This window comes from Momordica charantia (genome assembly GCF_013281855.1).
Source record: "Momordica charantia cultivar OHB3-1 chromosome 9 unlocalized genomic scaffold, Mcharantia_2.0 BLBB01000009.1, whole genome shotgun sequence".
Lineage (NCBI taxonomy): Eukaryota > Viridiplantae > Streptophyta > Magnoliopsida > Cucurbitales > Cucurbitaceae > Momordica > Momordica charantia.
Window position 1 is genome coordinate 23,577,286 of NW_028275167.1, and position 14,888 is coordinate 23,592,173.

Sequence of the window (14,888 nt, forward strand, 5' to 3'; positions counted from 1 at the left end):
TTGCAACCACATGGGGGAGGTAATGGTAGCTATAGAATAACTCGTCTCTAGTAGCCACTAGGCTCGGTTGAACTGATGGAGACGATGATGTTGAGAGAGGGAATAATTCTGGTTCAAAACTTAGGAATTCGTTCATTGCAAGTTGAAATCGACTCTAAAATTGTCCGAAGTCTAATAATTGGTAAATATCATTTTGATAATGAAATTCAACCTGTCATTGGTAAAATCAAAGACTTGTGAAAATATAGGAAAGCGAAGACTTTCAATCTCACCTCAAGAGATTGAAACGAAGTGGCCAACATTTTAGCAAACCGCAAACCATGCTAGACGTAGCGAGTAAAACTTTAGTTTTTACTTTACTTTTTTTTGTAATTTGTTTGTTTAGTCTTTTATTCTGAGAAGAAAAAGGTAAATCGATATTTCCATTATTTCACAAAATACTTTGACAAAATATTCATTAAGTTAGATACTTGTTTATGATTTTTATAATTCTTTTAAACATATCTATGAACATTAATATTTTAATAGTACTGAAAAAAAACATCAATATTTTAATAATTCAAACATATATTCAAATAAATAAATGAAAAGAATTCATAACTTTCAATTTCATCAAATTCAATATTCGAGCTGCAGTTTTGACTTTCTAGTAAACTTTCAATTTGAAATTTTGTTTTAAAAAGTATTATTCTCACGTTTATTGAATGAATCACGAGAAAAAGAAAAAAAAAAGTTTGGTACAAAATTCACGAGGGTTCCAAGGAAGGCATGATTGTGACTTATTAATTTTGTTGGTGTTTGTGTGTATGGAACTAACTTCAGTTGAATGCATTATAAAATGGAAAAAGTGGAAACAGAAACCAATTAGTCTCTCATTTTAGAGGGTCAGTTCCACCTCCAAATCTGGACTATTTTTCCATTAACTGTTCAAAATATAATTAAAAAAAAAAAACAAACCACAGGTTCTATAAAGATGAAAAATCACATACAATGAAACAATCAGATGCCTTCATTGCTCCATGTACAATATGAAATTTACCATCAACATTACTTGGAACGCTTTACCGTTACAACGCCCTCGACCTCGAGCCATTTGTCCGTATTACATAATATGCTTCAAATGAAAATTGAGCTCAAAACTCTCACACTGCCAAATCAGCCCCCGAGTTTCTCAAAAGGTGATCTAACTCATAACAGTTACTCTACTGAAATGCATTTCCAGGCACAAACAAACATGATGGATAGGAATGATACTAACTATGGATGAATCAAATATTTACATCCACACACACACAAAAGCATTACCAATGTTGTAAATTTCGAGCAGATGTGCAGCAACCATAACATCCTCGATGGTTGAAACATTCGTCGTAGATGCCCGGGCCAGCTACCTGTGTACTAAAGTAACACCAAACATACTTCAAGTGAAGCAGCAATGAGGTCTGCAATTAAGTAATGAGATAACATTTACATTTAAGAAAATGGCACAAGTTATAATGCTATCCTCCTTTTGTTATCTCTGTATAAAACATATGTTAAAGCCATTTACCTGTGAAAAAAGAAATGTTACTACCTCTCGTTTTCCCAATGATGAGTAGCGGTTCATACAGACAAAATTATGATAGCTTTACCGAAACGCCAACACAAGTTGGTAGTTTCTATTATTTAACCTCACATTGCATCGAGTACCTTATAATGATATTACATTGCACATTGCACATCAAGTACAGGGTTACAGAAGTCACTTTTCAGCCACGAAAAATCTACCCTTGTATCTTGGACAAATCAATTTAAATCTCAAATATTTGGTACAACAACAGAGATTATATGGAACAAAGATAAATCAAAATTGATTAAAAGAAAAATGACTAACTAGTGACTCTTCAAGCTCCCGAAAGCCTCGATATACAGCCTCTGTTTGGTCCTGTGGAAGTGCTAACCTACGAACCTCGGTCATATATCTGTTACAAAAGTTCAGAAGTAAAGTTAACACACTAATAACTTGAATATTTTCCTTTTAAACATGCTGAGATATTGATTTAGACTGGTTACAGAAATTTTTTTATAAGAAATCGAATTTCATTCAAAAAATGAAAAAATATATATACAAAAGTATAAAAAAAAATAGTCAAACTAAATGAACCAAAACCTAAAGAAAACCTAAAGGGAGACTCAATCCAAAAGAATCACACCTAACTACTAATTAAAAAAAAACCTTTGAAACCAAAGCCCATAAATAAGTGTTAAATCTAATTAGATCCCGCACATCCTCCCAAGTTTTTTGAACCCCTAAAATTTTGTTATCTCTCTCAAGCCAAATTCTCCACAAAATTGCGAAGCAAAGAAAATCTCCTAGTTTTCTCTTTGACAAATAAGATTACATATATCAAACTAACAATTATTACAAAAAAACTTCTATAAAGCAGAATGAGTATCAACGAGCAAAAGAAAATCATGAAGTTAACCTGTTGGCAGCACTGGCTATCTTGTCCCGAACACCTTGGTTGGCAATAGCTATTTGATCCAAAGAGTATTTTCCAACAAGAATTAGAGATGCTCCAGTTGCACTTCTACCCGTAGTCTGTGAAGATATGGACATGGCCCACTCATGGAGTACCACAAGCACAGATTGAAGGAGGCGTAACCTGAGTTTGGGTGATGGCAGGATCGCACCATTTAACAACAATTGATCATAAGCATTCAATACTGGCTCGGTTGCACCCTTGCAAACAGCAATAAGGGCTCTTGCAACATCATCGTTCCCAATAGATTCAACACCTGAAGCCAATCTCTCCTGTATAAAGATAAACATCACAAGAAGAAAGAGTTGATATCATAGGTATATCAATAACATCATGAATAGAAAATTATAACTACAATTTACAATCAATCGCCACAAAATATTATCAAACATGTCTTAACATACACAACCATACCAATGCAGCCTTCTCAAGGTGAAGACAGAGAGTCTCTAAAGGTATTCCAGCTCCATCGCCAGGATAAATGTGGAAGCCAACCCTTTTCAATACTGAACAAGCTTCGGCAATGCCACCCTTAGAAATAGCTTGGTCAATTAGCCGAGCCCAAGTCTCTCTGACAATACTAGTATCATCATCACAAGAATAGTTTGCAAAGTACAGCATTTCCAAACATATCTGAAAGCCGCAAGTAGAAAATCCATCATCAGACAGAATAAAGAAGAGCAATTTAACATAAGAATCCATAAATTATTCCCAATCTTGATTTGAATACATCCTAAAATTTACTCGACACTTAAAGTCTCATGCATGGTTATTCCTTTTTTTTAAATCATAAATACTTACCCGTTAGAAAAGTACATGTTCCCTCACAAGTAAGTTTTTTCATTAATACAAATTTAAAATGTTAATATAACACATTAAAAATAATAAGGTTAGCGAGCAAGCAGATAATACTTCTACGACATCGGCAATTCCCGTTACATTCCCCAAAAGTTGAATCTAAGGGGTAAAACATGCAATGTTCTAACTTGCAAGGATTTAATATCTCAAAAAAAAAAAATATATATATATATATATATTCTATTCACTAAAAGCACACAAAAAGCTCTTAAATTCTATGTGATGATAACTGAATTCTTGGGGGGGATTTCAATGTTACTTCCATAATCCATTATTCACCCTGCCTAATTGGACTCTCCCCTCATTATACTCGCACGTGGCCCCCCTCCCATCCATATCAACAATTTTCTGTCTACAAATTTGGCATTCAATGCCTGCCCATCAAATATTTATTACACCAAACCATCAAAATTGACCTGAACTCGGTTCAGAAAACCTTACCCAAAAAGTTATGAGCGGGGATATAAAAGAATTCACCACAAATGGATTAAGAATAAACATAAAAAGAAAGAGAATAGCAAATCATATAATTCGATGAAGTTAAAACAAAAAAACCAAATAATTACCTCCCATTGCTCAAATGGAATGGCATATTCATTGTATAGCTGAGTTATAGTCTTTAATTCCAATGACAGCTCTTTGGCCTTTTGCCGAGCAGTATTTGCAATACTGGAATTAGCAGCCAAACTTCTATCTGGGATCACTTCATTTTGGACAGAATTAGATGTACTCGGCATGGCTTCTATTCTTGAAGCTAAAGCCTCCAGCTCCTCCTTAATTTTCATCTGGAAACGAAGGACAGCAAGTTTCCCTTCGAGCTGTTCAAGCAGTCCATTGTCAAAGGTATCAGGAGTAGAACCTGCCAACCCCTTGCTACTGTTTGCATTTTTTGCTTGTAGAACTGCATTGCTTAAGTATTGGCACCTAAGTAGGACGAGTCATTTAAAATAAGAACATAACTGAGACTTCAACAAGAAAAACTCTTTTATGCCAAAACTTAGTTTCAAGGAACAAAATTTGGACAAGACTAAAAACCAAAAGCTAGCTTGGTCATTACATCAGTATAACAAAGGCTGTAGAGCTCAGAATGACACAAAAACCAACCACATATTTCATACGACATGCACAAGTACATAATAAGAAACTCCATACTTCCAAAGAAAATTATAAACCCTATTAAGACATAAATGCAAAAATAAAAGGCTATTCAGAAATTTAAAAAATTCCAACCATCAAAAAGTATGTATGTAATTTGTTTATTTTGCTTAAATAACGGAAAAACAAGGTGCACATCATTTTACAATGGTTTCCACAATGTAGGACACTTGGAAGAAAAGGAAACGAGAGAACAAGTTAAAAGGCACGAAAATATGAAAAGGAAATACGATCTTTCATTGATACAGTCAGTAGCTATTACCCCAGTGCGGGAAGAGGAAAGAACAACCCAAACCACAACACTAATTCCCTTTTCCACATTTCACGGCCCCCTTTGCAACCAAGGAGAAACATTTCATAACTTTTTCTTTTATCTTTAAAAAACCAATTAAAATTTATTACAAATAGAGAATAGTTAGAACGATGATTTTGATAAAGAACTTCGCATGAACAATGAAGGTTGCTGTTGTCAATTTGAAGACTCCATCTCTATCTCGTTTTTTGAATATGCGGTAATTTTCAATAAGCTATAACTCCCACACCATACCCGTAATTGCATTTTTTCCACAGGACATTTCTATTCACTTTAAACCTTAGACCAAATCATAACTGTTCAACACTGTTTTTTGCCAAACCATTAAAAACCCCCAGCATTTAGAATTCTTTCAGCAATTCTGTCTCTATATCAATGAAAACACTCTCCATCTCTAAACCATATTCATTACTGGTGAAACATGTTTACATGAAATTATACGCATATTGAGAATCTAAATAGACTTATATATATTGGCAACAACATTCACACAAAAAGGGTAAATGTTAGGAATTTGTACCTCTCCTCCAAAGTAGGACCATCACCAGGATCAGATGAGCGTCTACAAGCTAGTCTTAGCAGCACATGAGCAGCAAGCAAATGTTGCCGCTTCATAACATAATATCGAGCTAAAAGATCAAAAAAATTTGCTTCATTTGATGTATTGACAGCACCAGACTGACCAATTGGAGAAGCCCCAGCAGTTAAAGCTGAGACAGCCCGAACCTAGACCATGTATAATAGAAATGTGAATACAATAAACCAATAAATATTTTAGAGTAGAGAAGTGAAAAGTTAATATATCTATCTATATCACAACCTTTTCCCTTGGTATAAAATGTTCATTTCCACTTCTACCATATCAAGGGTTATAATGAAAATTTTCAACATCTTGACTGACAAGTTACATGGAATACAAATGAGTGATAATAAAGTGAAGAAAGTTTAAACCTCCTGTATGGGATGTCGCCCAGCATTTTGTAGGAAAGGTACCAGATCTGGTCCTCCATATTCTAACAATTCATTGTCAAGGCCCAAATCAATCATAGACCGGTACAGATAATCATGGAATATTTTGTCTGGGGATTGAACTCCAAGTTGAACAATCTGGCATATATATTTACTACGTGATGCTGCATCAAGAATGGACCTTGAAGCGGCAGGCTTCATGGGAGACCCAAATTCCTTCAGTGAGACATCACCTTTGAGTGAACGTAAAGCACTTATAATTATCTCATAGCACTGTTCACGTTCAGAAAGTGCGCGTTCTCGAACAGCCAAATCAATTTGATCATTAAAAGCATTGCCAGCAGGGTCAAGAGCCTGAGCCTTCTGCAGAGGCAAACGAACCACAGCTTCATAGAATCTGGAATGGCCACTCATATTAAGTCTCGAACTAAAATAATAAAATGCCTCCTAAAACACACATATCAGCATTAGCAATAAGCCTGAAAATAAACTGACCTTAAATCCTCAAAACGCTTGCATACAGTTCGCAAATCTGCAGACTCTGGAATTTTACTCAAACAATTGAAGGCTTCCCTAGCAAGATTCTCTTTTTCCATTATGTCAAGAGTCACAGCAGCTCTCTCCAGACACTCAACGGCTAAGAAAAACTTATAGTCAGACTCTTTAAAGTAGCTTGGACAGCCTTCCCTTAATCTCCCACTAATGTCATCTACCGTTCCCCTGCCATCAGGACCAGTATAGTACTGGCATAGTAAACACGTCAGCTAAAGGAAGCTGGTCCAAAGTGAGATATAAAATATCCAAAACTTTTTTTTGAACTTCGAATATTGCTTTGGTCAGGAGGAATGAAAGTATGAGTAAGCCATACAAAAAATAGAAGACAGCACAAAACAAAGGAGCCTGGAAAAAAGTATCTCAGCCATAAATAATGAAAATATAAAAATCCAATTGTTTTTAGTTAAAAAAAGAAAGTCACCAAAAAAAAAATAACTTGGAAGCAAAAGCTTGAAAGAGAGAATTAAATGGGCAAGAGGCAAATGAAATTTCTGCAGTGTTTTTTCTACGGCCTATGGCCTTGTTGTACTTTTTAATATAATGCTTCAAAGGAAGGGGCCTCCAAAAATCTTGTTTCTTTAATAAAAAGCTTTATTAAAAAAGAGGAGAATAAAACATTTGCTGGTAATTTATGTGTGCTAAATTAATAGTCGCTTCCATTTTAAACTAGAAACAAAGCCATTCACCTGCATGAGAGCAGATATAAGTCTTGTAGCAATATTATCACCCTCTTCTGAACAAACAAGCTGATGAAAAGTCAACTGAGCTATTGCCTGCCTAAAGCTATCATCCAAACCCTGAACCAAGCGTGTTATGTGGTGTTGTGAAAGAAGCTGAAGCAAAAATAAAGCTTCAGCAGATCTAAGAAGCAGTTGCCTGATACATTCCATTGCCCTAACCTGCAGTTGAACGAGCATAAAATCATGAAAAAAGAACAAAAATGAGAACATATCCTAGGAAGGAAAAGCCTCCATATTTACTGCTGAAAATTTAAACTACCTCCATGGCAGCCAATTCAGCAGGACTGTAAGGCAATCTCTGCCTTTTATTAGAAGCTCCACTCCCAGCAGACTCCATATTTCTTGTGTATGTACCGAAAATGCTTTTCACCATATTCCGATCGCCTACAACAAAATCTGAACCACTACCATAAAGGATAGAACCTGTAACATCTCCTAAGCCAGCTACACAACCGTAAAGACCTCTTCTCTGATTCCTTCTCGACCTTAGAAACTTCTCGAGAGCACGGAGCTTGTTCTCAAGGATTTGCATGGCTCCAGCAGAAAGTCTACATACAACTAGTCCATTACGTGAAGCATCAGTAGAATCTGACATGCCTTTAACAGCCACGACAGGAAGTTCCCAGAGTGGAAAAAGCAATCTTGATGAGCATAAGCAGAGCCCTTCATGTGCACCTGAAAATACTGGCACAGCCTCCTGAGCAACCTGACCCATGCCAAACCCACCAGCAGCACTTCTTGTGCCTTCAAGTTGAGGCATTCCAACGATTCTTGGATCCTCAAAAGCTTCACCTGCCTTGTCTGCAACAACATTGCTTATAAGACTTTCACAGTGTACAGTCCTTGAAGCCAACATTAGACACATAGCAGCTGCTTCACCAGCTCCAAACCTATTGAAGAAGTCTTCTAAAATTGATCTTGGCGAATTAGACTCTAACAACCTTCTCAAAATATCTACGGGCCTGTTGAAAGCTACCTCCATCATGCCCATGGTACTGAATACAACAAGTCTCCTCCTAGGTAATATATGTTGGGTAGATAGATCTCCTCTTGCCCATAGTTTTCCAACTGCTTTTTCACTATGCTCATCTGGGAAATCTGACCCCCCAAATTCAATTTGTGAATATAAGGACTGCATAGTGGCTGCAGCATCTGGTAAGGGTAAAACATCTGCTACAAAAAGCATTCTACCTTCAACTGGAAGGGAAGAAACAATTTCCCTTAAAGCAAAAGAAGTCCTTGCATTTAAGGGTGAAGTACCAGATATGGAAGATTGTGCTACTGGATCCTTACTCACAAGAAGAAGCGAAGACACTGTAGGTGGAGATGAATCAGAAAGGACCAGAGTTCCAGCAGAGTAAAAACCTGTCTCGACCTTTGGCAATATCTCTTCATTTTGAGGTCTACCAGAAATAGAGTTGGCACCAAATGTAAGTCCTCCACCAACACCTAGAGGAGGAGAAGGCCTTGTAGCCACAACTTTCAAACAACTTGGCCTCTGATGGCTGGAACTATATGCTCCCAAGTTTCCATTTGATGGTGAAGTGGTTAAATACATCCTTCTACCATCTGATAGAACGGCTAGAAGGTGTAAAGACTTTGATTCGAGTGTAGATAAGAGTGAAATGCAGACAATAGATGGCTTTGCTGATTGATTTATAGCTCTAGGTCCTTTTGCTTGTCTACCTCCATAAGACCCATTTCTCTGATTGACCAGATTTCTTTCTTCTGCTACTTTCTTAAGGGGTCCATCACCATTGGGTCCTAACACAAATACTTGAACTTTCATTTCCTCAGTTCTTGCATACAAAATGCATCTTTCGCTATCATATATCATTTCGACAATGGGATCAACAGCTCCAAAATTGAATACATTTGGCACAACCCATCTGAAGATACCACGCAATTGAGGTTAGTGTAGAAACCTTGAAAATTCAGATGCCACTAGAGAAGTAAAATGCTGCAAGGACATTCATTAGATAGTAACCTTATTCATATAAAAAGAGCACTAATTTGTCAGTTTGAGATGCTCAATGTCTTTTTGGATAATGAACAACCCTTTCCACTAGATAATGCAAACGAAAGAAAGACTAGGAGTTCAACCATACAAATTTATAAAATAATAAATAGATAAATATAGAAAATAAAAACTTAAAATTATTGCTTCATATCACGAACATGCCAGCAAACACAAATATAAAACCATCAATAAGGAGACTATGATTATGAACTTTTATGAATTTAATTCCACAAGATACCTTGATATCACACTTCCTAAACCAGAAGTAAGGCAAATTTTACGACATCGTTTTTGCCAACCAGAACCGGATGTGTAAAGAAGCTCATAAATGTTGCCATCACGGCCGGCCAACAGAATTCGTCCCTTGTCAGTGCAAGTGATACATGTCATAGTGACTCCATCTGATGTTATAGTATACTCCGGCAAAGGCTGGAGTGAAATCTCTGCATATGGATCTGTACCATCAGCACCACCAGAAGAGCATACACCTACAAGAATCAACTGGTAACAAAAAGATGCTGAGAAGAAACAATGGAGCTTTTTTTTTTGTGGACAAGGAAGGATGAAACTATTGACAAAAGAGAAATCCAGGGAGCAATTAGAGCAGTTAAGGAAACTTTAGGACTTCGCCACAATCTATCATATGCCTTGAGCTCAATGAAAGATACACTTAGATGATGAGGCAAACCAAACAAAACAGAGTAGGAAAATTGATAAGCATTTTGTACACATACATCTATTTGCATAAAAGTGTTTCAACATTTTCAAATCAGCTTTAGCAGCAAAACCTAGTGTAAGTTAATGAAACACGGCTCAAGTCAAGTTTCGTCTTTAATGGTAACTTACATACACTTTCTCGAGCACGTGTGTAAGGTTTTTATCTTGCAAGAAGTTATATATAGCTCAAACAATGCACAAACAAACTCAAAAAGTGCAGTCACATAGTTGAAGTCAATTAAAAGAAGTCAAATCCACCGTCCAGTATGTGAGCAAATCTTTGGTGTATTATCCATTCATATGTGTGAACCAATGACTTTGTAGGTGCAAATTAAGATAGTAAACGTGTCCTGTGAAGTTATATATAGCTCACACGCGAGCCATTCACTAAGGGATGCAATAGGTGAACCCATTATAGAACTTAGAACAAAAGGACAGAAAACAGTGCAATCTATAAATAATTTACGTAGGCTTCATTCAAGGAGGTCTCAAAACACTTAAAAAGGGACTTATCCAAGAAAAATGCAAAGAGTTCTCAAGAGCAGAGAAGAAGCATTAAATTGGAGACACTAAAAGAGTTAAGTTTTCTTAAACTTACAACTATTGTGCTTGTGCATAATGCCAACATAAGAACAAGCCCCAAACAAGCTTTGGTTGTGAAGCAAAGTTGTTTGAAGATTCAAGACAAAAATCCTAAACTTCATAAAATTAGGTTAGTTTCTCCTAGACTGGAGTTGAAGCAAAGTTGCATTACTTCCTTGAGGGAATAAAAAAGCATCATTCATAGTAGACATTGCTTCCAGAAAAATTCTAGTAAGGGCTCGGATGACTCAGGAAGAGGTCGAGCCTCCTCGCTAGGAAGAATTTTCCAACCAAGAGATTCCAACAGTGGCCTAAGTTAATGTATATGGTGCAGAAATCCAACCAAATCAACAAAGTAACTCTAGGTAGTGGAGCTTGCAGCATTCTTGTATGTTTTCTTGCAAATCTTTATTTTAACCACTCACTGCTTGAGACACAATCTTGGACGAGAACCTTACTAAAAAGCTACTTGGAACCAAAAAAGTCCCCAAAAAATTAAATTATTTATCCAGACACAGGCTATGGGTAAGTCAACACAACCCAGAAAGTTCAAAGAAAATATCCTATGTGCTACTTTTCCATTAATATTGCATTAGAATAACCAGTCGATTAGAATGGGCCAATCTGAAACATACAAGAAACAGGTTAAGGATAAAAGAACTGTTGGGAAATTATTACCTCAGCTGGCGTAGCTAGAATTAAAAGATACTGTATTGCCTCAACAAAAACACCAGGCTTGGATTTGGTGAGGCCAACAGCACATATGGCTTGCTCCTCCACATTAAACTCGGGACATTGACCATCCCTGACCAACATAAAGTGGTAAAGAAATAAAAAGCACCGTAATTTGACAAGGTAGCTACTCTTCAAGGATAAATATTCAATAAACACCTAACGATCTACTGCCAGCTGGTAATGTTTATACGTCTGTTGTTTGCCAAATAAAGTTCTCATTTCTTAGTCTGCAATTAATATAGTGAAATCAAGAAAAATCTCAATAGCACTTGTTTTATATGTGAAAACTTCATGGCAGGCTTTTTATAGTACTAATACACTACAGGTTTTGGAGAAATTGGCATTACAAGTATTAATTCTTTTGTGTAGAACTACCACTAATGCACGCACACCGGAAGCGAGGTGCCTTTTTGATAAGCATACCTCAAAACACTAATTCGAGAAACTCTTTCTTTTTTGTGAGTCCTTCAAAATTTTCCTCATTTCTCATAAACATAGCTATTCAATTCATGATACTTACGAGAATGTGGGAAACTTGACATCTCTACAAGAAGACTACATTAAATTTCATACCGATGTTATCTTGGTTGAAGTAAGCATGCGATTCACAACAATGATCAAACTATTAGAGTATTAATAAGGAAATATTGAGAATTTTATAAGGGTATTAATAGTAGCATAGTTGCCAATCTGAGCATAGATGAGTGAATCGGGCACCAATTACCTTCCTTGAGGTCAAAGGTTCAATCTCCCCGCTTTTTGTATTAAAAAATAATAATACTAATAATAGTAGTAGCAATTAGCATACTTGTAGTTATCATACAAAAAAGCAAATACACATTGGTATAACCTTATGGGAGTGGCGATCGATTCCCAATAATCTACCTATTATCCAAAAATTCCTTACCTCCCTCTGTTTACAACCACTCTACCCTACTAATATTCTAATAACATTCCCAATATTTCCCTATTAATACACTAACACAAGGGGTTCATAGGTCGGCTTGGATTAGATTGAATAATACTTTACCATTTCTCGATTTATGCGTGTCATCCTTGCGCAGGGTCATGCTAATCTTCTCTGTATCGTTCCAATTTTATCAGATGTCTTCGAAGAGACTTGGATTGAATAATACTTTAAACTCAAACTGACTGTTCCAACTATCATTTAATCCAAGCGAAGTAACCTTTTTACAATTTCTTCCACTTTTTTAATAGAGAAGAATATCAATTTTCCAGTTCCTTACCACGCAACACACAGTTCTTTAAAATATTTAACTAAATGTATTTTCAATACTTAAAAATAATTGATTCTCTGAATAGGAAAAAAACAAGTGATGAACGTTGATTCCAAAATCATCACAATTACAAATAGAATACATTAAATGTTAAAAATTATGGACAAGAAGTCATCCAAGTGCAGCAAACGACATTATAGTTCACTATTAGATTTCAAAATACGTGGAATTATCTAACATGACAAAAGTTTACTCACCACTTGTCAAATCGCCAAAGAAATAAAGAATTATCAACAGATGCCCAAGCTCTTCGTATTTCCGGAAATATTCCACATAAGGCAGTTCCTTCCCCACCGGCAGCATTGTATCTTTCTATAAGCACTTGGGGCAACTCCCAAGTGTCCACCACTTCCACCAGAGGAGGCCACTATAAGAAGTAACGAACATAATCGCATGTTTAATACAATTTCTGTCCAACCAAGCAAACGAAGTCGTACATAGCAAAACCATTAAGATGATGCTCTTAAATACTATAAGACTACTACTACCAGAAAATACAATTCAAAATATATATTGTTTTTACATGAAACTAATCAATATAGAGTCAAATTCATGTATAACTTAAGAAGCTCTAGACTTCCATTAAGAAAAAGAGAAAAAAATAAAATTGTGTTGAACTTGTTTCGCAATGGAACAAAAGAAACCCACAAATATCACGTTTGAGAACACAGGCTGCTAGTTAAAAAAGAGGGCATTATCAAAATCATATACTTCAAACATAATTCTGCACTTCCAAAACCTTCCAGCATGTAACGACGTTCGTAAATACATCAACCCACCAAAATAAAAAATAAAAAAATCCATGAGATTCAAAATTACCTCTCTGGGGTGGGTTGTATATGGATCGCTAGCGTATCTCGAAGCTTCCAGCGCTTCCTCCAGATCAAGTTGAGTGGCAGCTTCTCTGGCAATGCGGTCGCTGATGACGACACCGGCATTCGTGACATCGCGTAGCACGACATCCTCGTCCAATGCCATCTAGTTCGGAACCCTAAAACAGAATTTGGGGGAGCGAAATTGGGTGGACAACCTCTGGGATTTGAGGGTAGAAGGAAAAAATAAAGAATCAGAACGTTGAATCAGTGTAGTGGCGCTTGGTTTCTGTACAATTGAACGTTGGAGAATCGAGATAGAGAATTTAGTAGCAGAGCTGGGAAGTGTTTGAGCATAAAGGTAGGGTTTTTGAGCGGGTTCGCAGTGGCGGGGAATTTAGGATATTTAATTGGGGAGCGTTACGAACCCGGTTTAGACCGCCGGTCGAGCCTGCTCCATGCTTTAACGTTATTCGTTGTAACTCGGTTTTTTCCTCTTTTTTTTTTCTTTTTGTTAAATTAAAATGGTTAAATACTATTTGTTTTCATATATTTTCAGCCTTCATTCTAGTTTATGTAATTTAGAATTATTCATTGTTCCAATGCTTTCAACTTTAGTTCATTTTAAGTAATGTATTTTCAGACCATTTTGTTTTGATTTCTGTAATTTTAAAAGGTGATTATTTTTAGTCTTTATTTGCAAAATTTAACATAAATTATACACAAAATGAAAACTCTTTTGGTATAAAGCAATGAGTATATTTTAAAAAGTATATTGAGTGTAGTGCTGCGTTGAAATTGTAATAAGAAAAATTAGGTTTAAACTAAAAATAATGGACCAAAATTGTCACTTTTTAAAAGTACATTAATTAATGATAGTACATGGACCAAAACAACCAATTAAAAATTATTCCCTGTTTTTTCTGCTTTGTGATTTTTTAAATTATACTTGTCCTCTCGCAATTTCTTAAGTTTGTTTTTCACCTTTCATCGGGTGCACATTTCCATATTTTAAAAACAAAATAATTGTTTTAACTACCTCAGGTGGAATGAGGTTTTAAGCTTAATATTAAAAAACAAAATAGTTATCAAACGAGGACTTAGTCGTTATATTTGGGTTTAATTTTAATTTGTTTGGTCCTCATAGTTTCATTGGACTTCATCAATTATCGCCAATATAAGAATGACTTAGCAGCATCTACTATTTTCTTTGAGATCGAAGGTTCAAGTCTCAACCACACATTTGTTGTACTAAAAAAAATTCATCAATTATAAACCAAATTGGAACTTTTTATCACTACAAGGTCAAATTGAAAATAAGCTCAAATCATAGCGACTAAACTATAATTTTTAAGAGCATGTAGACCAAATTCAAACTAAGCTCAAACTATAAGGATCAAATTTATAGTCTAACATTCTTTTAATGTATTTAAGTATAGGCCAAAAAAATGTTTTAGTCCATAGTGCTGGGATGTTTTTTCTAATTTAATCCCTACTAGTTCAAAAGTTTCAATATGGTCCCTTACATTTTAACATTTTTAAGTTGTAGTCCTTATTTCATTGAATGTTAAAATATGATAAACTCATATTGAGTGATACTTGGAGAGTATAC

At 35.7% G+C, this 14,888-nt stretch overlaps 1 protein-coding gene and 1 non-coding gene across 2 annotated transcripts; both read right to left on the reverse strand.

Moving 5' to 3' along the window:
• Positions 1 to 1,626: 1,626 nt before the first annotated feature.
• On the reverse strand, positions 1,627 to 13,643 carry NUP155 (nucleoporin 155). Its single transcript, XM_022302074.2, has 13 exons — positions 13,284 to 13,643; positions 12,662 to 12,831; positions 11,110 to 11,236; positions 9,371 to 9,633; positions 7,372 to 9,001; positions 7,059 to 7,271; positions 6,313 to 6,560; positions 5,800 to 6,214; positions 5,369 to 5,574; positions 3,947 to 4,304; positions 2,937 to 3,155; positions 2,466 to 2,794; positions 1,627 to 1,961 (listed from the first exon to the last, which is right to left on the reverse strand). Exons 1-13 carry the CDS (start codon positions 13,440 to 13,442, stop codon positions 1,844 to 1,846), a joined length of 4,455 nt encoding a protein of 1,484 aa, XP_022157766.1. The 5' UTR covers positions 13,443 to 13,643; the 3' UTR covers positions 1,627 to 1,843.
• Positions 12,185 to 12,286, reverse strand: LOC148209229 (U6 spliceosomal RNA). The gene has a single exon (XR_015787511.1). It is a non-coding gene; the product is annotated as a U6 spliceosomal RNA (small nuclear RNA).
• Positions 13,644 to 14,888: the final 1,245 nt, after the last annotated feature.